General features: G+C 31.9%; 1 protein-coding gene across 1 annotated transcript; it reads left to right on the top strand.

The window, feature by feature from the left end:
• Nucleotides 1-9,706: 9,706 nt before the first annotated feature.
• LOC114417986 (ABC transporter G family member 36-like) lies at nucleotides 9,707-18,850 on the top strand. The gene is made up of 23 exons (XM_028383094.1): nucleotides 9,707-9,926; nucleotides 10,149-10,511; nucleotides 11,117-11,326; nucleotides 11,440-11,524; nucleotides 11,663-11,822; nucleotides 11,918-11,994; nucleotides 12,121-12,174; nucleotides 12,531-12,621; nucleotides 13,196-13,497; nucleotides 14,073-14,671; nucleotides 14,863-15,023; nucleotides 15,130-15,239; nucleotides 15,338-15,494; nucleotides 15,587-15,739; nucleotides 15,832-16,001; nucleotides 16,108-16,440; nucleotides 16,537-16,827; nucleotides 16,922-17,005; nucleotides 17,095-17,228; nucleotides 17,319-17,546; nucleotides 17,636-17,807; nucleotides 17,920-18,174; nucleotides 18,269-18,850. The coding sequence occupies exons 2-23, from the start codon at nucleotides 10,165-10,167 to the stop codon at nucleotides 18,542-18,544; spliced, it is 4,449 nt and encodes a 1,482-aa protein (XP_028238895.1). The 5' UTR covers nucleotides 9,707-9,926; nucleotides 10,149-10,164; the 3' UTR covers nucleotides 18,545-18,850.
• The last annotated feature ends 28 nt before the right edge of the window (nucleotides 18,851-18,878 follow it).

The raw sequence follows: 18,878 nt of genomic DNA, 5'->3' as shown, positions 1-18,878 counted from the left end.
GTATTATATTGAGCAGCAGTCACAGCAATAGGTTCCCATCATCACTGTCATGAGTAAAATATAAAATTGAATTGTTTATAACCAACGGTTTATAGTAATAGTAGCATTGTCCTCCAGCTTGCTCGAATTATTTGCAAATAGATGTATTTTTTTTAATGAGAACCAACTGTCGGTATCTGGTCATTCAATGTATTGGGCTCTTCACGAATTAATTTACGGTAAGCATGTTTAATTATACTAACACATGCCGTTAAAAATAATACTAATAAAACTCTTGGTCTTCTTTGGTAGCTTGTAGGTATGGATTTTTGTCTTTCTTCTTCTTGGAGACCCAATCAGTACATCGTTTTCAAAACAAGTCTAAACTTCAAAGAAATAAAGGAGAAATTCCCAAAAAATAATATTAGAAAAAGACCACATGCATTCGGTATAGATAGTAATGTTTCAACTTCCCTATGGAAAGAAAGATTTGTATCATGTGTAAGTACCTTATTAGTCACCCGCAAGATAGACATAATTTAGTAATTGAGACCTCTCAATCAAAGATGAATCATCAAGAATGAAAGCGATCTTTTAAAAAAATATGAAGGCACCACTTGAAAAAGATACCAAGTTTTTGCGCGCATAAAATGGAAAAATAAAAAATGAAGGGAAGAAAAGTGATGTCATCACTAGCAATGTCTTCTGTAATATGTCAAATTTTAAATCTCAAGCCTTTCTATTTCTATATTCGCAAGTTGCAAGCAGCATGCCAACTTGCCAACCGGTCAATACGTACAGTTTGGGTACGTAGAAAGGTAATCAAGATACACAGTGTAATACTGAATAGTGAATACCCATTCCTAACTCTATATATACTCCACCTGTCTTATATTACACGTACTTTAATTTTAGGTGCTTTAATTTATCTTTAAAATATTTAATATAATATACTTCTGAAGAATCAAGAAAATATATATTATATTTATTTTCAATAATATTTTAACCTTTTTTTTACTAAAGTTAATTTTGTATTAAAAAACTATATCTTTACAATAATTTTTAAGAAATGAACATTCTATCTTAAAAGATTAAGATGGAAAGAATATTATTTAAGGTGTTGTATCTTTATATGTCCTTTTACTCTTAGCGAGTTAGCGTATCAACTATAGAGTTGTTAGCATCTCTCTCTGGCACCAACGTCCAACATCTCCTAAAACATTAACTAAGTGGGATAAGGAGAGGGGGACCCTAGTAAAGTCTTTTTGTTCTTGTCACCAATATAAGATATTAGATAGCATCATAAATAACTGTAATTTTACATGTTGGTTAGAAAGTGCCAAAAGTATTATGTCTCAATTTGATATATATATATAAAGGCATACGAAAACAAATGACATCAACAATGTGGGGGAAAAACTGAACAAGTTATGGGCTTTGAAGTTTGAAGCACAACAAAATTAACGAAGACTTCCAAGTCCATTTCTTGGTTCTTCGCGTGTGGAAAGAGAATAGAGGGATTAATGTTGGTTCATCCAACTCTTATTTATATAGTTCACATGTGAAATAGTATATTATTTTATAGAGTTTTAGGCTATATATATGAAATATTGTAAACTCTATTTAGTCATATTAGTGTATGAGTTTGACGTTTGTCATATTAGTCCTTAAATTTAATAAAATTTAAAAAAGTCTCTAAATCTGATTTTATAATATACATTAGCTAGTTAGTCAAGCATTAACTTGTAAATGTTCTCTTTAACATAGTGTTTTTTTCCAGCAAAAGATAATATATAACCAACATGTCAAAAGATAATGATTGGAAATGGACCTACCATTGGGTGTGTTTGCAATTGTAGTTCAATATACAAAACATCTTCCTTGTGTATATAGAGGTTCTTTTGAAGTGGGCTTGCAAAATATTTGAGATGAAAAAGAAAAAAAAATTAAAGAACCACATCAGTTATCCCAAAAAATCGAAGTTGAAAAGTTTATATTTTAAGATAATTATATCGGAAAAATCATTTTAGAATGTGAAATTTTTTAAGATGGTTATAACGCCAAAATCATCTTAGAATAAGCCCTATTCAAAGACGGTTTCAATGTTATAAACATCTTAAAATAACTGCTATTTAAAGATGATTTCGACGTTATAACTATCCTAGAGGGAAACACTTTTAAGCCAGTTGATAAACCATCATCATAAGTTTAAAGACATTCGATGACATTGACAATAATAATGGTTGAAAACCGTCTTCAAAGATATAAAAAATTTGTCGTAAAATCAGTCTTTTTTAATAGTAAATCCATATATAAGTAATAGATTAATACATCTTAAGTGCCTTTGTTGCACACTGGTAGAATAATTTTTATGTCATAGTCAATAAGGATTAGGGCTTTATAATTCAAGGAACTAAAACATTACTCACGATTACTATTTTCACCCCTAGGAACTAAAACAAAACTTTAAAATTCAAGGCACTTCTCTAACAAGAACAACAAACCAATTTCCATACCTATATTTTCTATTTTTCATTGGATTTTTGTCATTTTCCCTGTGTTAGATGAAGTGAATCGAACCTAAGGATATTCAATTATATAAAAAAAAGAGAGAGAGAAAAGAAGAGACTAAAGGACAGAGACAAAGGGAATGAAGAGAGAGTGGCTTTTGGCTATGATGTTGACGATCGCAACATATACGATTTTAACGTATTAATTGATAATTTTTCGTAATACATTTGCCTGCACGCCAGCTTAATTTTTATAGCAACTGAAAATACAGTTTATATATATATAAATTGAACCACCTAGCTCGATGATGCCAAAAATATTAGGCCTCTGTATGTTTTACTTTCCTTGCGCGTAACAATTAGCCGTCTTGCTGGTATATTATTGTTTTTTAATGCTGTATATATACTTCAATTGGAAACCTGTGTCTACTGTGCGTTTGAACAAAAAACAAGCCAATCCCCTGCCACAATAAATGTTGAGATAGTGATATATATACGTGAAAAAGGAACCTTTCCCACAATGCCAAACTTGAATTTATATTCGTGTTGATTTTCATATGTAGGACATGGACTTGGCTATCAGAAGTTCGTAACTCGAAAGGACCGTATATTTTGATCATGTCATACTTGAAATTAAAAATTTTGTACTATTATTGTTCTATAACTCTATGTATAATATATAGTATATATTATTTTACGAGTACTCCATAATCTTCCTTTCTTCTACTAAGTCTAAACAAATATTGCACATTTCCACACTCCGGGCAGACAAACGCAAAAGGAGTTAGAAAATCTACGTGTGAAATTGGAAAATGTTATATATATACTAGAGTGTGGACACAAGAATATTCCTTTCAGATCATCCTTACCTACATCAAGCTCGAGATGATCTTTGCCTCACAATAAGTCCACAGTGGGTTGGTAATTTGGTATGTGTTGATGTCACAAAGATAGATACATTGACGATTGATGAGATAATTAATTCTGCTTCTTATTTCAACATTTTCGTTCAACTTTGCATATCTCCGAGTCAACCTAAATAAAAAAAGACAGATCAAGGGATCAGCTTCGTATGCAGTAATAGTCGGCGATAGTACAATTTTTTGAGTTGTTACCAACAATCACCTAGTTCTTTCATAACCAAATAAAATATATAAAATAAGATTACGTACTTCGTTCAGTACTAATATATATAAGGTGGTTTAAGAGTTAGTGAACTGTTAAATATATAGTCAACAACGGTTCGTTATTTGGTTGAGAGAGACAGAGAAAGGTAAAAATTCAAAATCCTCCGTTTGTTGCCTAGCCTTGTAAAAAATAATGTATATTGCGTACTGAACTTATCCTAATTCGCTTTTGGGAGGATGGTTTGAGAATAATTATCAGTAGCTCAAGGTTACTCTGATCTAGTCAATCGTTGAAGGTATATGTTAAATAACAGTATACAACCCATAAATTGCTTTTCCCTCGAATTTCAAGCACCTCCAACATGTTTGTTGTAACACACCCTCATGGAATTGAAGACATGTAGGGCGCACTGCGTGCAGTGTCTCTAACATGCATATATAAATTAAATAAGATGTTATTCCTAGTATCATCAAAATATACGTTAGTTAACTTGGTCCACCGTCATGTATACTATTCCAAAGTCAAGGGAAGCGTTGAGCTTGAATTCCAAGTTCTTATACTGTTGCAAATTGCAATTAAATATGTGTTCAGTGGGGGGATCCAAATAAAGTGATTCTAGCTAGCGAGAGAAGCATGAGATTGACTTGATAAGTCTTCTCTATACGCTTCTTATTCCAGTTCTAGAAGGGAGGAACCACAACTGGCGTGGGTGAAACGCTACGTGCCCTAAACCATAATAGTAATAATGATTTTTGAATGAGGAAGGTAAAGAAGTCAACAAACTACTATACAGTACTAGGTAAATACATTTATTACGTGTGACAAGAGATACCACGTCTGCGAATTTGCCCACGACTTTCACATTAACCATTTAGTTTCTTGGACTCAACTGTTCAACAAACTCATTTAAGTTGTCAGAATACTTTTCCATTCATATATATATATTCTTAAAGAAAGCATAGATTCAACTATAGAGACACTAGTTTTTTTACATCAATTATACTATATTATTTTGATTCCCATTTTGCGAGATGCTATGTGTACTCTTTTTTGTTGAGGTTTTTAATTTAATTATCTTGGTTGCAGGGCTGACGCGGTTCAAAAAACAAAAACGTTGAGCAAATTATCCATGACATATGGCCGTCTTAAAGGTAACGAAAATTCTTCTAGAAGGATTATATATAAGGTTAACTTGGAAGAAAAATAATCCATAAATTTAATAAAGGAAAAAAAATAAAAAAAAGTTTTGATTTCAAATTTTACACTAGCAACTAACATTTAATTTGTGGATAAAAAAAGAAAAAAAAAACTTCTAAAAGCTCGTTCTCCTAGAATACCATTCCATAATGTTACATTTCATTTCTTTTAGCCATCATAATTTGAATTTTTAACTTTTCGGTGAAAGTTCAATATATATCTACAATTTTTGGTCTTTTATGCTTGTTATAAAATTATTGTTATACATAATCAGCGTCGTTAATAATATCACGTTATGCATGTAATGGGGTTTATAGGCTTTTTAGTTCGAATCTAAGGAAGATCAAACCATAACTTAAATAGGTTAGTTTGATTCAGGTTTTGAAATATTTTACAGCCAATTCAAACCAAACAATCCAATTAAAATTGAGTAGGTTTGTTTTCGGTCATCGAATTATGATAAAAAGTAACTTATTATATTTTCAAATTTGGTTTATAATTGATTTGGTTCAGATCTGGAGTGAAAGGAATAAACTAACTAAATCAATTGATTTGATTTTAATTGTCAATTTTATAGGGTCAATCAGATCTAGTAAACATAAGTAACGTGAATTGCCTTTCTTTCTTTGATAGAATAAGGATATTTTGTTTTGGTAAAGTTGACTTGAGATTTTCTTTAGATCCAATAGTAAGTGTGTGCAATTCTGTGACAAAAAATGTGCGAACTAGAAGTATTACAGAACATATCGTCTAATGATGGAAAACAAAATTCCAAGTCATGTCCTTATCATTCTTGCTCTAATGATACATATATGAATACATATTGTAAAAGATACACTAAGTTTGCACCCTTTTTCTCCTTTAAATCATTCCCAATTTTTCCAATAGAGAAATAGAGGTTAAGTGCGAAGAATTGACTATCTAATAGAATTTTATTGTTAGCTAAACGGAAAATGCCATTGATGGAATTCGTCGTAAGGTAACTAGCTAGTTATTGGATCCATTGCACTCTTATTGGAGTTCAGTTTTCTTGGTAGGGCATTTTTTTAGTGATTGACTTGCTGTAAACAAATGAAAAAGCGACGGAGCCACGAGACTTTTTATTTTTATTTGGAAGGGACACATTTTACCCAAATTTATGTGCTTTTCTTCCAATGCAGAAGAATTGACATAAACACATTTCGATTAATATTGGTAATTTGATCAATAAAATTATTTGTTTAAAAAAAATACTAATAAGGTGTTATTTAACGTGCGTACTTAAGTCTCACTCCTTTACCCAAGTCATCTTAATTTTTTAAAAAGTCAATTTTTTTTAAATGAAGGGGATAATATAGAACCCTCGCATGCACACACACGTATACAATTAAAATATATGCAAGAAGTACAAACAAAACATAAGAGTTTATTTTATATCCGTTGTTAGTCTAAAACCTTTTTTGTACATATATATCCAATATGAAATTACCATATCACTGAGTAGTATAATGTAATTAAACTATCAAATTTTATTAGACATGTGTTAAAAAGGTTTTTCATTGAAATTTTATATATATTAAATTTAAAAAATAATTCATAATATACTAAATTATATAAAAAAAATATTACATTATTTTTCAAATACATGTATCACTTTTAAAATATTATTAAAAATATTTGTAATTATTCTTTTTGTTGAACTAGTTAATGAATGAGTTTGTTTTTTCATATATTGATAATGGAAAGTTAGAAATATTTAATTATAAAACTTTGATCAATAATTCACAAGTAATAAATAAAATAAAATGAGATTTAATAAATTATATTAAATTAAATATTGAATATAAATCATATTTCTTTTGTCACAACTTTGCACTTTTAGGGATGGTGAGAGTACTGAATATAAATCTTTTATATATATATATATATATATATCAGAATTAAAATTACTATTTGCATAAATATAAAGCAATATACATATATTTTTAAAATATGGGCTTGAAAATGAATAATATACACTATTCATTTTCATCCCTATCATTCCTAAACTAAATTAAGCACTAATATACATATTTATTACTCTAACATGTTAACTTAAACCTATAAAAACATTATCTTAGATATTTCATAAACACAGAAATATTAGAAATTTTCCTTTTCAACTAAAATTTTAATTAAATTTCGAACTTGTTATGTTACAAATAAATTGGAGGTATATTCATTTGAAGAGAAAGAGAATGAAAAAAAAAATATAAAATCCATATTTTGACATTCTATTTTAATTCAAAATTTTCATTTTAATATAGTTTTTTTAACATTTTTTTTTACTCTACAGATCCTATAAAATGTAAAAGTTTGGAGAAGTCTCAACAGCTTAAGAATGTTAATTAAGGTAGAGCTCCTTTTTGTGAAATCAGGAAGAGAAGCATTCCTGAGGCGTCTTTGCGAAGGATATTGGGCGCTAAATGCTGTCAGCGAGTCTACCATCTATTCCAAGCCCACGAAGTTCCATTCCTGGTGGAACTAGTCATTCTCCATTTCTAAAACAACAAACAAACTTTAAATATACAACAGTACAAAGTATTCAACAAAAGAGAAATTGTATGATTTATGTGAAAGAAGAGTTGGGGTCGTTCTTTTTTTAATTTCTTTTAAACTGTAATGTTTGATATTTGAGAAATAAGAGAAGAGGAGAAAAAAAATATAGAATAAATTACATATGCATCCATTCTCTTTTAAAAGTTACGCATATCTTTTAAATATCGTGTAAACGTTTAATAATAATAAGTTACGTGCATTAATAATTTTGATTAAAAAAGATTAAAATATATTTTTCATTCTCATAAATATAAAAATATTTACAATTTGTAAAAAAAATTATCTATTTTTTGTAATTACAAAATTTAAATATGTTATTTTTTATGTGAGGTTAAATTCAGATACACCCAAACTATATGTTTTTATTATTGTAGAAAGTATTAGATTTTTCATTTTTTTACATTATTTTTTTATAATTAAAATTGTTGATGTATATGACTTATTATTATCAATTGCTTAGATGATATTTAAAAAATTTACATAGATTTTAAAAATAAAAGGATGTGTATAATTTCTTTAATTTTTTTTTAAAAATAATTTTCTTAAATTTTAAGAAAAACATAAGTATACTTTTAAAAGAAGAAATATGTATAATTTTTTAAACCACTGATTTACTCCAAAATATAGAGAGAGTGGGGTAAATGGTGGGTGGAAAAGAGGACGGCTGCCAGAGAAGACTTTTTGTTCTCTTTCACCGATTATTGCAAATTGTATTATACGCATAACTCAGTCAAATCCCTGAAAATTAAGACATATAATTTCCTCTTAAACATATTTTACATGTTAATGACTCTATTTCTTCAATTCAACTATTAACGTCCGTCCGCCTCTACACACATATGCTATTCATACTAACAGATTCACTGAATCCTCAACAGTTTCTTTTAAAAAATAAAAGATGAGAAAAAAAACGTGACAAAAATTCCATTTGAATCTCAAGCCTAATGATGATGTTAAGTGTTAATTCTATCTTTTTTCTTCTAAAATAAGAAACTATCGTCATATAATAATAATAATAGAAAAATTATTATGCAGTGATGGTAATAGTATAACTTTTTTTACATAATTATTTAATTATAACATATCATCCACGATAATTTTTTAATCTTTAAACTAATTATCTTAAAATAATTTAAATGATAATTTATGATTAAATTATAACACTAAACTATTTTATATTATTAACATAAACATTAAACTAATAATAAATGATAAATATATTCTAATCATATTGTTTCCACTAGGCATGTTTTTTTTTTTTTTGTTATCAGGCTGCTGGAAACTATTTTTTAATATTTGTCTCTGTCAAATTAAATATCAAATTACCATCTACTAGTAACGCTTTCCCGGATTCCCAATTGAGTCACTTGGCATAATTGTTCATTGATACATTGAAGCAAGATTTTAAAAGAGAGAAGAAAAAGCCATATATATATATATATATATATATATATATATATATATATATTAACTTACATTTTTTTTTTATGAATGCTAGTAAGTTATAACCATCAATTGTCTTAAAATATAATGATGTAGTTTACTTACACACATACTGAAAAATATTAACAAACAATGCATTAATAAGTTATAACTAAAAAATATTTTAAATATACTAATAGTATAACTTGTTAACTTATTCATATTAAAGTAAAAAAGTATATACACTAATAAATCTCATATATATATATATATATATATATATATATATATAATTTTTTTGATAAATTATAATAATACTTTTTAAGATTTAGTGTAATTACACAAATATTTCATATTTTTTTAATCGTTATTTTTATTTTCGTGTAAGTATAAGAACACCTCTTATATTGTTGGTATAAGATTTGAGGAGATGTTAATATAATATTTTTAAATATATAAGGAATATTATTATAATATTTTTAAGCTTGAAAAAAATTAGCGTAACAAAATAAAAAAAAAGAGTAAGATTAAGCGTAATTACACAAAATTTAAGGGGGTGATCGATGTATTTTGTTATATTTTTCAATAAGAAAAAAAGAAGAAAAAGAGGGGCTAATAATATACGCTTTCTGTTCAAAACAACACATATGTAGGAAGCAGGTGCGAAAGCCGAAACGCAGGTCATGTTTGAATGGACTTTTTGTTCTATGGTTGCATTCAATACAAGGAACGTGCTTTTTATTATTATATAAGAATAAATAAGAAAAGAGTACTCATTATTTTTCTTAGGAAAGATAGGATTATCAAATACGACAATTCCTCCACTACTTGGAGAGCCACACTGTCCCACTTACAGATACTATATATCAAGTGAAGAATATATATATATAGTTGTTAACAGAGTACCCTTACACCTATATATTCGTTTCATCATCCATCTAGAACTGAGACTCAGTTCAGGTCAGCTGGCCAATATCTCGGAATCACTCTCATGAAGTAGCAATAACAAATTAAGAAGAAAACAAACAAAGAGGGAGAAGAATCATACACGTAAAAGAAGAGTGAAACTTCCTTCAGTTGAGTAGAGGATTCTCTTACTCCTTGTTTTGCCATGTAAGCGTTTATGCTCTTTCATGTTTTCTCTCTTTGGTTTGTTAGAGATATAGAAGAAAAAAGAACAAGAGGGTGTTTTTTTTTTTTTTTTGTTCATGTAAATCTCTTAAAAGAAACGGTTTTTGGTTTCCTTCAAGGCTTGATTTTGAATAAGTAAAGCACCCATTTTTGGTTTGGTTCTGAAAAGAGTAATATCATGTTTAAACTTTGATTCTATTTCAGCACAAGGGGAGGCAAAATGGATGGGAATAATATCAGCAGAAGCATAAGCAGGAGCATAAGCAGATCAAGTTGGAAAATGGAGGAAGTGTTTGCGAGTGGAAGGTATTCTCGCAGGACTTCACATGTTGAAGAGGATGAGGAAGCTCTCAAATGGGCTGCCATAGAGAAACTTCCCACTTATGATAGGCTAAGGACAAGTATAATCCAAACCTTTGCCGAGGGTGATCAAACCGGGGTGCACAAGGAAATTGATGTTCGGAAGCTAGATGTGAATGATAGGCAACAAATCATTGACAAAATTTTCAGGGTTGCTGAAGAAGATAATGAAAAGTTCCTCAAAAAGTTCAGAAACAGAATTGACAAGTGAGTCTAGTCTTTTGATCTTTCACATGTAGTGTTCTCCCTTCCTCACCAACCTACCCCACACGTTCACACATACAAAAAATTTCTTCAAATAGAATAGGAAAGGTTTTATCTATTCATCTATTTAGAAAACCTTACTCTTATGATTATACTTTGTGCCTTCTTGCATTTTATCCCACCATATTATCATGTTGAATATGTTTTTGTCATTTGATTAAGACAAAATCAAGTTAAAGACCAATTTCATGTTGCTTCTACGCAGTAGAGGGGGGCAGATCTACATATGAATATTATTGCAAATTTAGTTTAAACTTCAGTCCTTAATTTATTAGGATTTTTGTCAAAGCTATTTTTTCCTTAACCTTTGAAAATCAATCGTCATTTTTCAAACTTGACATTGTCAAAACAAAATAGACATCGAATTAAAAGCACGCCTAATACGTGTTTTTTTGTGTCAATACCTAATACTTGAGTGGATGAAATTGCCGCTGATGAAGGTGAAATCAGATTTTAGAACTAACGTATTCTGTAGACAAGGATTTTGTTCAAGTTGTTAACCAATTGGAAGAATGGTATTTATTTCTTTTTTGTTTTACCAATTCCAGGGTTGGAATCCGACTTCCAACAGTAGAAGTGAGGTTCCAAAATTTGACTGTTGAAGCAGATTCCTATGTCGGCAGCAGAGCTCTACCAACCTTACCAAATGTTGCATTAAACCTTCTTGAATCAGCTCTTGGCATTTTTGGCATTAGTACAGCTAAGAGAACAAAGCTCACAATTCTTAAGAATGCCTCTGGCATTGTTAAACCAGCAAGGTACCACAACCAAGTTGTTAAATATATAGTGTGATTGGGATAATCTTGAAAACAAGAAAAAGTTGTAGTCTACTTGATCTTTATATGGATTTTTGTTTTATGGTTCTGCACAGGATGGCCCTTCTACTAGGTCCCCCATCTTCAGGGAAAACGACCCTTTTGTTAGCATTGGCCGGAAAATTGGACCCCGAATTGAGGGTATGCTCCAACCCCATCATTTTACTGAGAAAATTATTCTTCATACATAAGAAATTAATAATGATGATGATGAAGAATAATGAAAAATGATGATGAACAAGAGTTAATTAAAATAAATAATTGGTTTTGATGAAACAGGTAAAAGGAGAAATCACATACAATGGGCATAAACTTAATGAGTTTGTGCCAAGAAAGACTTCAGCATACATTAGCCAAAATGATGTTCATGTTGGAGAAATGACTGTAAAAGAAACACTGGATTTCTCAGCTAGATGCCAGGGAGTTGGGACTCGATATGGTAATTTAATCAACATTTTCTCTTTAACCCATTTCCCCCCCATTTAAATAGTTTATTAACAGTTTAATTTTGGTCTTAAAATAATGTCATTATAGACCTATTAACCGAGCTTGCTAGAAGGGAAAAGGAAGCCGGCATATTCCCAGAGGCAGATGTTGACCTTTTCATGAAGGTATATTTTCATTAATTTCCCATTTAAGTAATAACTATTATGTAAATAACACTTAATGGACTAACTAATAGAGTAATAGTAAATAATTATGTCAATTTTTTAATCAATGGAATTCTTGCATTTTAGGCAACTGCAATGGAAGGGACAGAAAGCAGTCTCATTACCGACTACACGCTAAAAGTAAGTCATTTCTTCTTTCAACAATTTCTGTTTCGCGTAGAAAATAGAGACAGGGTTAGTAAGATATGTTCCCTAAACATTTCCACGTATTTACCCCACAAAATAAAAATCCTTGTCAAAAATTTCTACTCACCTACCCTGCAATGTTGACTGATGTCAACGAACTTTTTTTTTTTTTTTTTTTGCCAAGTATGACCCTATTGGAGAATCCCTAGTGGCCATGTGGACTACCATAACTGCCCCCATACTTTAGAAATTTTACAATTTATAATCAACATAATTATTGCTAGTCACTGTGCTTAACGGTTTGTTTAATATCCTAATCAATCGTTCTTGTTCCTTGTTATGTGATACAGATATTGGGGCTTGATATTTGTAAGGATACCATAGTGGGTGATGAAATGCACAGAGGGGTATCCGGTGGCCAAAAGAAGCGTGTCACTACAGGTTAGAAGGACCAAAATGTCCAAAAAAAATATCATCGATTACTTGGCTCCAAATTATTAAAAAAATCTTGAGGTTATCTGTACCTGCTCTAATATTTTTAAGTCCAACATTGTCTGAAGAAGCTCAATTTAATCATGCATTGGAAGGCGGCTACAAGTTGCACATATAGATATTCTCAACCCGACAATTTTTTAAGATTAAGAGAACGTGGCCACTTGAACTTTTGCCAACCACACTCTTTTGTTTGACTTATTCGTTTTCCTTCATCTGCGACCTAGTTTGTCCAAGAAAATTGTTAAATGAGATATTTTTTTATATTAATTTTATCTTTTTTTATACTCAATACTTTTATTTAATCCCGTATTATTATGTAATAAAAAAATATTTATTTTTAATAATAATTAATTATTTAGAATATACTAAAGTTAAACTCCTTTTTTGTCATTCGTATTATTCGTTGCACATATCTAGAGCTACGTGTACCCAATTTAGATTGTGGCAATCCAAGGATGAAATGCATAATTATCCAAATTATAATGATTTCTCACATGAAATGGTTTTTGATTTTATACAGGAGAGATGATTGTTGGGCCCACAAAAACACTATTCATGGATGAAATATCAACGGGTCTTGATAGTTCCACAACATATCAGATTGTGAAGTGCTTGCAGCAGATTGTGCACCTTAATGAAGGAACTATCTTAATGTCCCTTCTCCAACCTGCTCCTGAGACTTTCAATCTCTTTGATGACATCATCCTCATATCAGAGGGCCAGATTGTGTACCAAGGCCCACGTGACCACATTGTGGAATTCTTTGAATCCTGTGGGTTCCGCTGTCCCGAAAGAAAGGGAACCGCTGATTTCTTGCAAGAGGTGTGTGATCATCATAGCACCACCTTATTTATCATGCACCTTCACATACCTTATCAAACTTCACATAACTTATGTTTCTACCTTACTAAAGACCACATAACTTATGCACTCTTAACTTAAGGCCACATTCTAATATTTTTTTTAAAGCATGATAATTTCTCTAGATTCATATATGAATAAAAAATAGTTTTATTTGTTCAACTTAAATATAAATAAATTTAATTAATTTTATTCTATTTAATGATATCATTTTTAAAATATTTTTTATTTAATTCCAATTCTATTTTTAATAATTTTTTTATTGATGATAACAAGTTTCAATAAAGATCATTTTTTTTAGAAATAATCTTATTTTTTGTTTTGAAATTAAAAAAATTTAATGATGTCTATCAACTTTTTTAATTAGGGTAAAATTAGTTATTTTTTATATATAGGAGTTGATGAAGTAGTATAATATCAATTTATAAACTATTTTCTCATACTGTAACTTTTTGGAATAAGTTGGTCTTAATTATATATAAAAGAAAGGAGTAAGGGGAATTAGAATTACAATGCTACTTGGAAATTTTGAACAGGTTACCTCAAGGAAGGATCAGGAGCAATACTGGGCAGACAAAAACATGCCATACCGTTATGTTACAGTGACAGAATTTGCAAACAAGTTCAAGAGATTCCATGTTGGAATAAGGCTTGAGAGCGAGTTGTCTGTGCCATTTGACAAGTCAAGTGCACACAAAGCAGCTCTTGTATACAGTAAAAACTCTGTGCCAACAATGGACCTTTTTAAAGCATGTTGGGACAAGGAGTGGCTGCTGATCAAGAGGAACTCCTTCGTCTACATATTCAAGACAGCTCAAATAATCTTCATTGCCTTCATAGCCGCGACGCTGTTCTTGAGGACTGAAATGCACCGGAATAACGAAGATGATGCTGCACTTTACATTGGTGCAATTTTGTTCACTATGATCATGAACATGTTTAATGGTTTTGCTGAGCTAGCACTCACAATTGGAAGGCTTCCCGTGTTTTACAAGCACAGAGACCACCTTTTCCACCCTGCTTGGACTTACACCCTCCCCAATTTCTTGTTGCGTATTCCCATTTCTGTGTTTGAGTCTCTTGTTTGGGTTGGTGTCACCTACTACATCATAGGATTTGCTCCTGATGCCAGCAGGTATACTCGAATACTTTTTTCTTTTCCTTTTTCACAATTTGCATGTGTTTCACATCTATCTACCAACCTAACAATTGTAGTTCATTAAATTGAGATGGCTTATATAATATCATTGAGATATATAATAACGATAGTATCAAGTTATGATGAGAAGTATTTATGATTACTTTCTTGCCTATTCCAATTTTTAGGTTCTTCAAGCAATTGTTGTTGGTGTTTCTGATCCAACAAATGGCAGCTGGGATGTTTAGGGTAATTTCTGGAGTGTGCAGGACAATGATTATAGCTAACACTGGTGGAGCCCTCATGCTCCTTCTTGTTTTTCTACTTGGAGGCTTCATCCTTCCAAAACGTGAGTGACAATCCAAACTTTTTAAGCAAAAGCATTTGGAAACTGACTTCAAACTTAAATTTGTTCAAAGAATGTGCTCACATAGATAGATGCTCAATGGTTACAGGTGAAATTCCTGATTGGTGGGTGTGGGCTTATTGGGTGTCACCATTGACATACGGCTTCAATGCCTTGGCTGTGAATGAAATGTTAGCTCCAAGGTGGATGCATCCACAGGTAAATAGCAGAAGCTTTTCATTGGAAAAATGAAGATGACTATAATTCACTAAGAAAAAACTTGTTAGTTTCTAACTTGAACATGCCTTTGACTGCAGACTTCTTCTGATAAAACTACCACACTGGGTCTATCAATACTAAGGAACTTTGATGTTTATGCTAAAAAAGACTGGTACTGGATTGGAGCTGCTGCTCTTCTTGGTTTCACAGTTCTGTACAATGTTCTCTTCACCCTTGCGCTTATGTACCTTAACCGTAAGAGCTCACATCTTGATCAATCTTTCAAGTGACTTACTTTCATTTTCTATCTTACTAAAGCTTTTATCTATTCTTGTTTGGTGCATTAGCTCTTGGAAAGAAACAAGCAATTATTTCTGAGGAAGATGCGAGTGAAATGGAGGCTGGAGGAGATGCCAACGAAGAACCCAGACTAGTAAGGCCCCCATCCAACAGAGAATCAATGCTTCGATCATTATCTACTGCTGATGGAAATAATTCAAGTAAGTGTTAAAGCATACAACACAACATTAATAACCATTGATGGTTTGGCTAAAAATATGTTCTTATTGATGTAATACGTGAATCATTTCAGGAGAAGTAGCAATGCAGCGAATGGGTAGCCAAGCTACCAGTGGATTAAGAAAAGTTGACTCGGCAAATGATTCAGCTACTGGAGTTACCCCCAAAAAAGGAATGATTCTACCTTTCCAACCACTTGCAATGTCTTTTGACACTGTTAATTACTACGTCGACATGCCTGCAGTAAGGATCCAATCCAATTTCTTGTTTAGTATAACTTCATAATCTATATCATTAACAATCCACGGTGTACCTACAAAGGAAATTCTGACTCTGATAACTTTTACAGGAAATGAGAGATCAAGGAGTGACAGAAGATAGGCTACAACTGCTTAGGGGAGTAACTAGTTCCTTTAGGCCTGGAGTCCTAACTGCACTAATGGGAGTTAGTGGAGCTGGGAAGACAACTTTAATGGATGTTTTAGCAGGAAGAAAGACTGGTGGCTACATTGAAGGAGATATTAGAATCTCTGGGTTCCCCAAGAACCAAGAAACCTTTGCAAGAGTCTCTGGTTACTGTGAACAAACTGATATTCATTCACCCCAAGTTACTATTAGAGAATCTTTGCTTTACTCTGCCTACCTCCGGTTACCAAAAGAAGTTAGCAAGGATGAAAAAATAGTAAGTACTCAGCACTAGTGTATCTTTTGATTCTTCTCTTAATAAGGATTCATAGAAAGGTGAACTTAAAATTTCAATTATTTTTTATCTTTTCAGCAATTTGTGGACCAAGTGATGGATTTGGTAGAGTTAGATAATCTCAAGGATGCTATAGTGGGGCTTCCAGGAGTTACAGGGTTGTCAACCGAACAAAGAAAGAGGCTGACCATCGCTGTTGAGCTTGTTGCTAATCCTTCAATCATTTTCATGGATGAACCCACTTCAGGTCTTGATGCAAGAGCAGCAGCTATTGTTATGAGGACTGTGAGAAACACTGTGGACACAGGAAGAACAGTTGTCTGCACAATTCACCAGCCTAGCATTGATATCTTTGAAGCCTTTGATGAGGTACCAACCAACCTACAAACCGTTTGTTGTGTATTTCTTTTCTTTGTATCTCCTATCCTCTTTGATGCTTAATGAAATGTTCTTTTTCCGGCAGCTTTTGTTGATGAAAAGAGGAGGGCAAGTGATCTACTCAGGACCATTAGGCCGAAATTCCCACAAGATTGTAGAATACTTTGAGGTATTAAAAACAAACTGATTACATTTATTTGATCATGTACTTTAACATAAGGTTTAGTATCAAGTTTCATCCCATGTCCTTGGTCACAGGCAATTCCAGGGGTTCCAAAAATTAAAGAGATGTACAACCCAGCAACATGGATGCTAGAAGTGAGTTCTGTAGCAGCTGAAGTTCGTCTTGGAATGGACTTTGCTGAATACTACAAAACATCATCTTTGTTCCAGTAAGTCAAGTAACAATTAGAATGCCTACATTGTTAAATGGGTTTGCATGATTTTGTTGGTTTGAGCTAACACGTATGCTTATCAAACAGGCGAAACAAAGCTCTTGTAAAGGAGTTAAGCACACCCCCGCCTGGAGCTACTGATTTGTATTTCCCCACTAAGTATTCTCAATCCACATTGGGGCAATTTAAATCCTGTTTTTGGAAGCAATGGCTGACATACTGGAGGAGTCCAGATTATAATCTTGTCAGATATTTTTTCACATTGGCTTGTGCCCTCATGATAGGGACAGTATTTTGGAGAATTGGCAAAAACAGGTGAGAGTTGCTTCCTGTGATTAAATCTAACTCTACTCAATCATCAGTTTTAAATTTTAGCTAATTTCTCTCTTGTTATTCTTGTTTAGGGAGAGCTCAGCTGACCTGACAATGATTATAGGAGCCATGTATGCTGCTGTTATTTTTGTTGGAATTAACAATTGCCAAACTGTTCAACCAATTGTAGCCGTTGAAAGAACAGTGTTCTATCGAGAAAGAGCTGCCGGAATGTATGCTCCTTTGCCTTATGCCTTAGCACAGGTAAGCAGATTGATTTACTTCAAAGAATAATTTTATTTTCTAGTGTTCATTGCTTGTTATGATGTCATTGCCTTGTTACGTTATCCTTATGCCAATGCATTTTCAATTGCAGGTCTTTTGTGAAGTACCATATGTGTTTTTCCAAACTGTTTATTACTCACTCATAGTGTATGCTATGGTGAGCTTTGAATGGAAAGTGGAGAAGTTCTTTTGGTTCTTCTTTGTCAGCTTCTTCTCTTTCTTGTACTTCACATATTATGGAATGATGACTGTGTCCATCACACCAAACCACCAAGTGGCATCAATCTTTGCAGCAGCATTCTATGGACTCTTTAATCTCTTCTCTGGTTTCTTTATCCCAAGACCGGTGAGTACCATTCTAATTTCGTTATTATATTGAAACAAACATATCTTACATAATCTTTACTAACATAACTCTTCTACCAACTTTGGCTTTTCAGAAAATTCCTAAATGGTGGGTGTGGTATTACTGGATTTGTCCAGTGGCATGGACAGTGTATGGATTAATTGTCTCTCAATATAGAGATATAGAGGACCATCTTTTTGTGCCTGGGAGTACTACTCAAAATTTCACTGTCAAAGGATATATTGAAGACCACTACGGGTTTAAATCCGACTTCATGGGTCCAGTTGCTGCAGTTTTGGTAGCTTTCACTGTCTTCTTTGCCTTTGTATTTTCCTTCTGCATCAGGGCACTGAACTTCCAAACAAGATAAAAGAACTTCAATGTTAAAGTACAAGTTATGCTATGGCATGTTGTAACGGTCTAAATGACCTGTGTATGTAAATAACTGAGGCTGGAGTCAATGCTCAAGATTTATGCAACATTATAAGCTTAATAGATGGCCACGATAGTTTTGCTGGCGGAGTGTTCTTCAGCAAGTGTAAATCCACATCAATCGTTCTATTATTAGTTTGGTTTGCTACTTAGAAGAAGTTAGGTGCTTATTCTTGCAACAATATTATTTCTTATAAGTAGCAGTTTATTCTTTTACATTAATTTAGAATATTTATCCATGATAGATGCATTATTTTTTATTTCCTAAATCA

Source organism: Glycine soja, chromosome 7 (genome assembly GCF_004193775.1).
Source record: "Glycine soja cultivar W05 chromosome 7, ASM419377v2, whole genome shotgun sequence".
Taxonomy (NCBI): domain Eukaryota; kingdom Viridiplantae; phylum Streptophyta; class Magnoliopsida; order Fabales; family Fabaceae; genus Glycine; species Glycine soja.
This window is presented reverse-complemented; position numbering and strand designations above follow the sequence as displayed.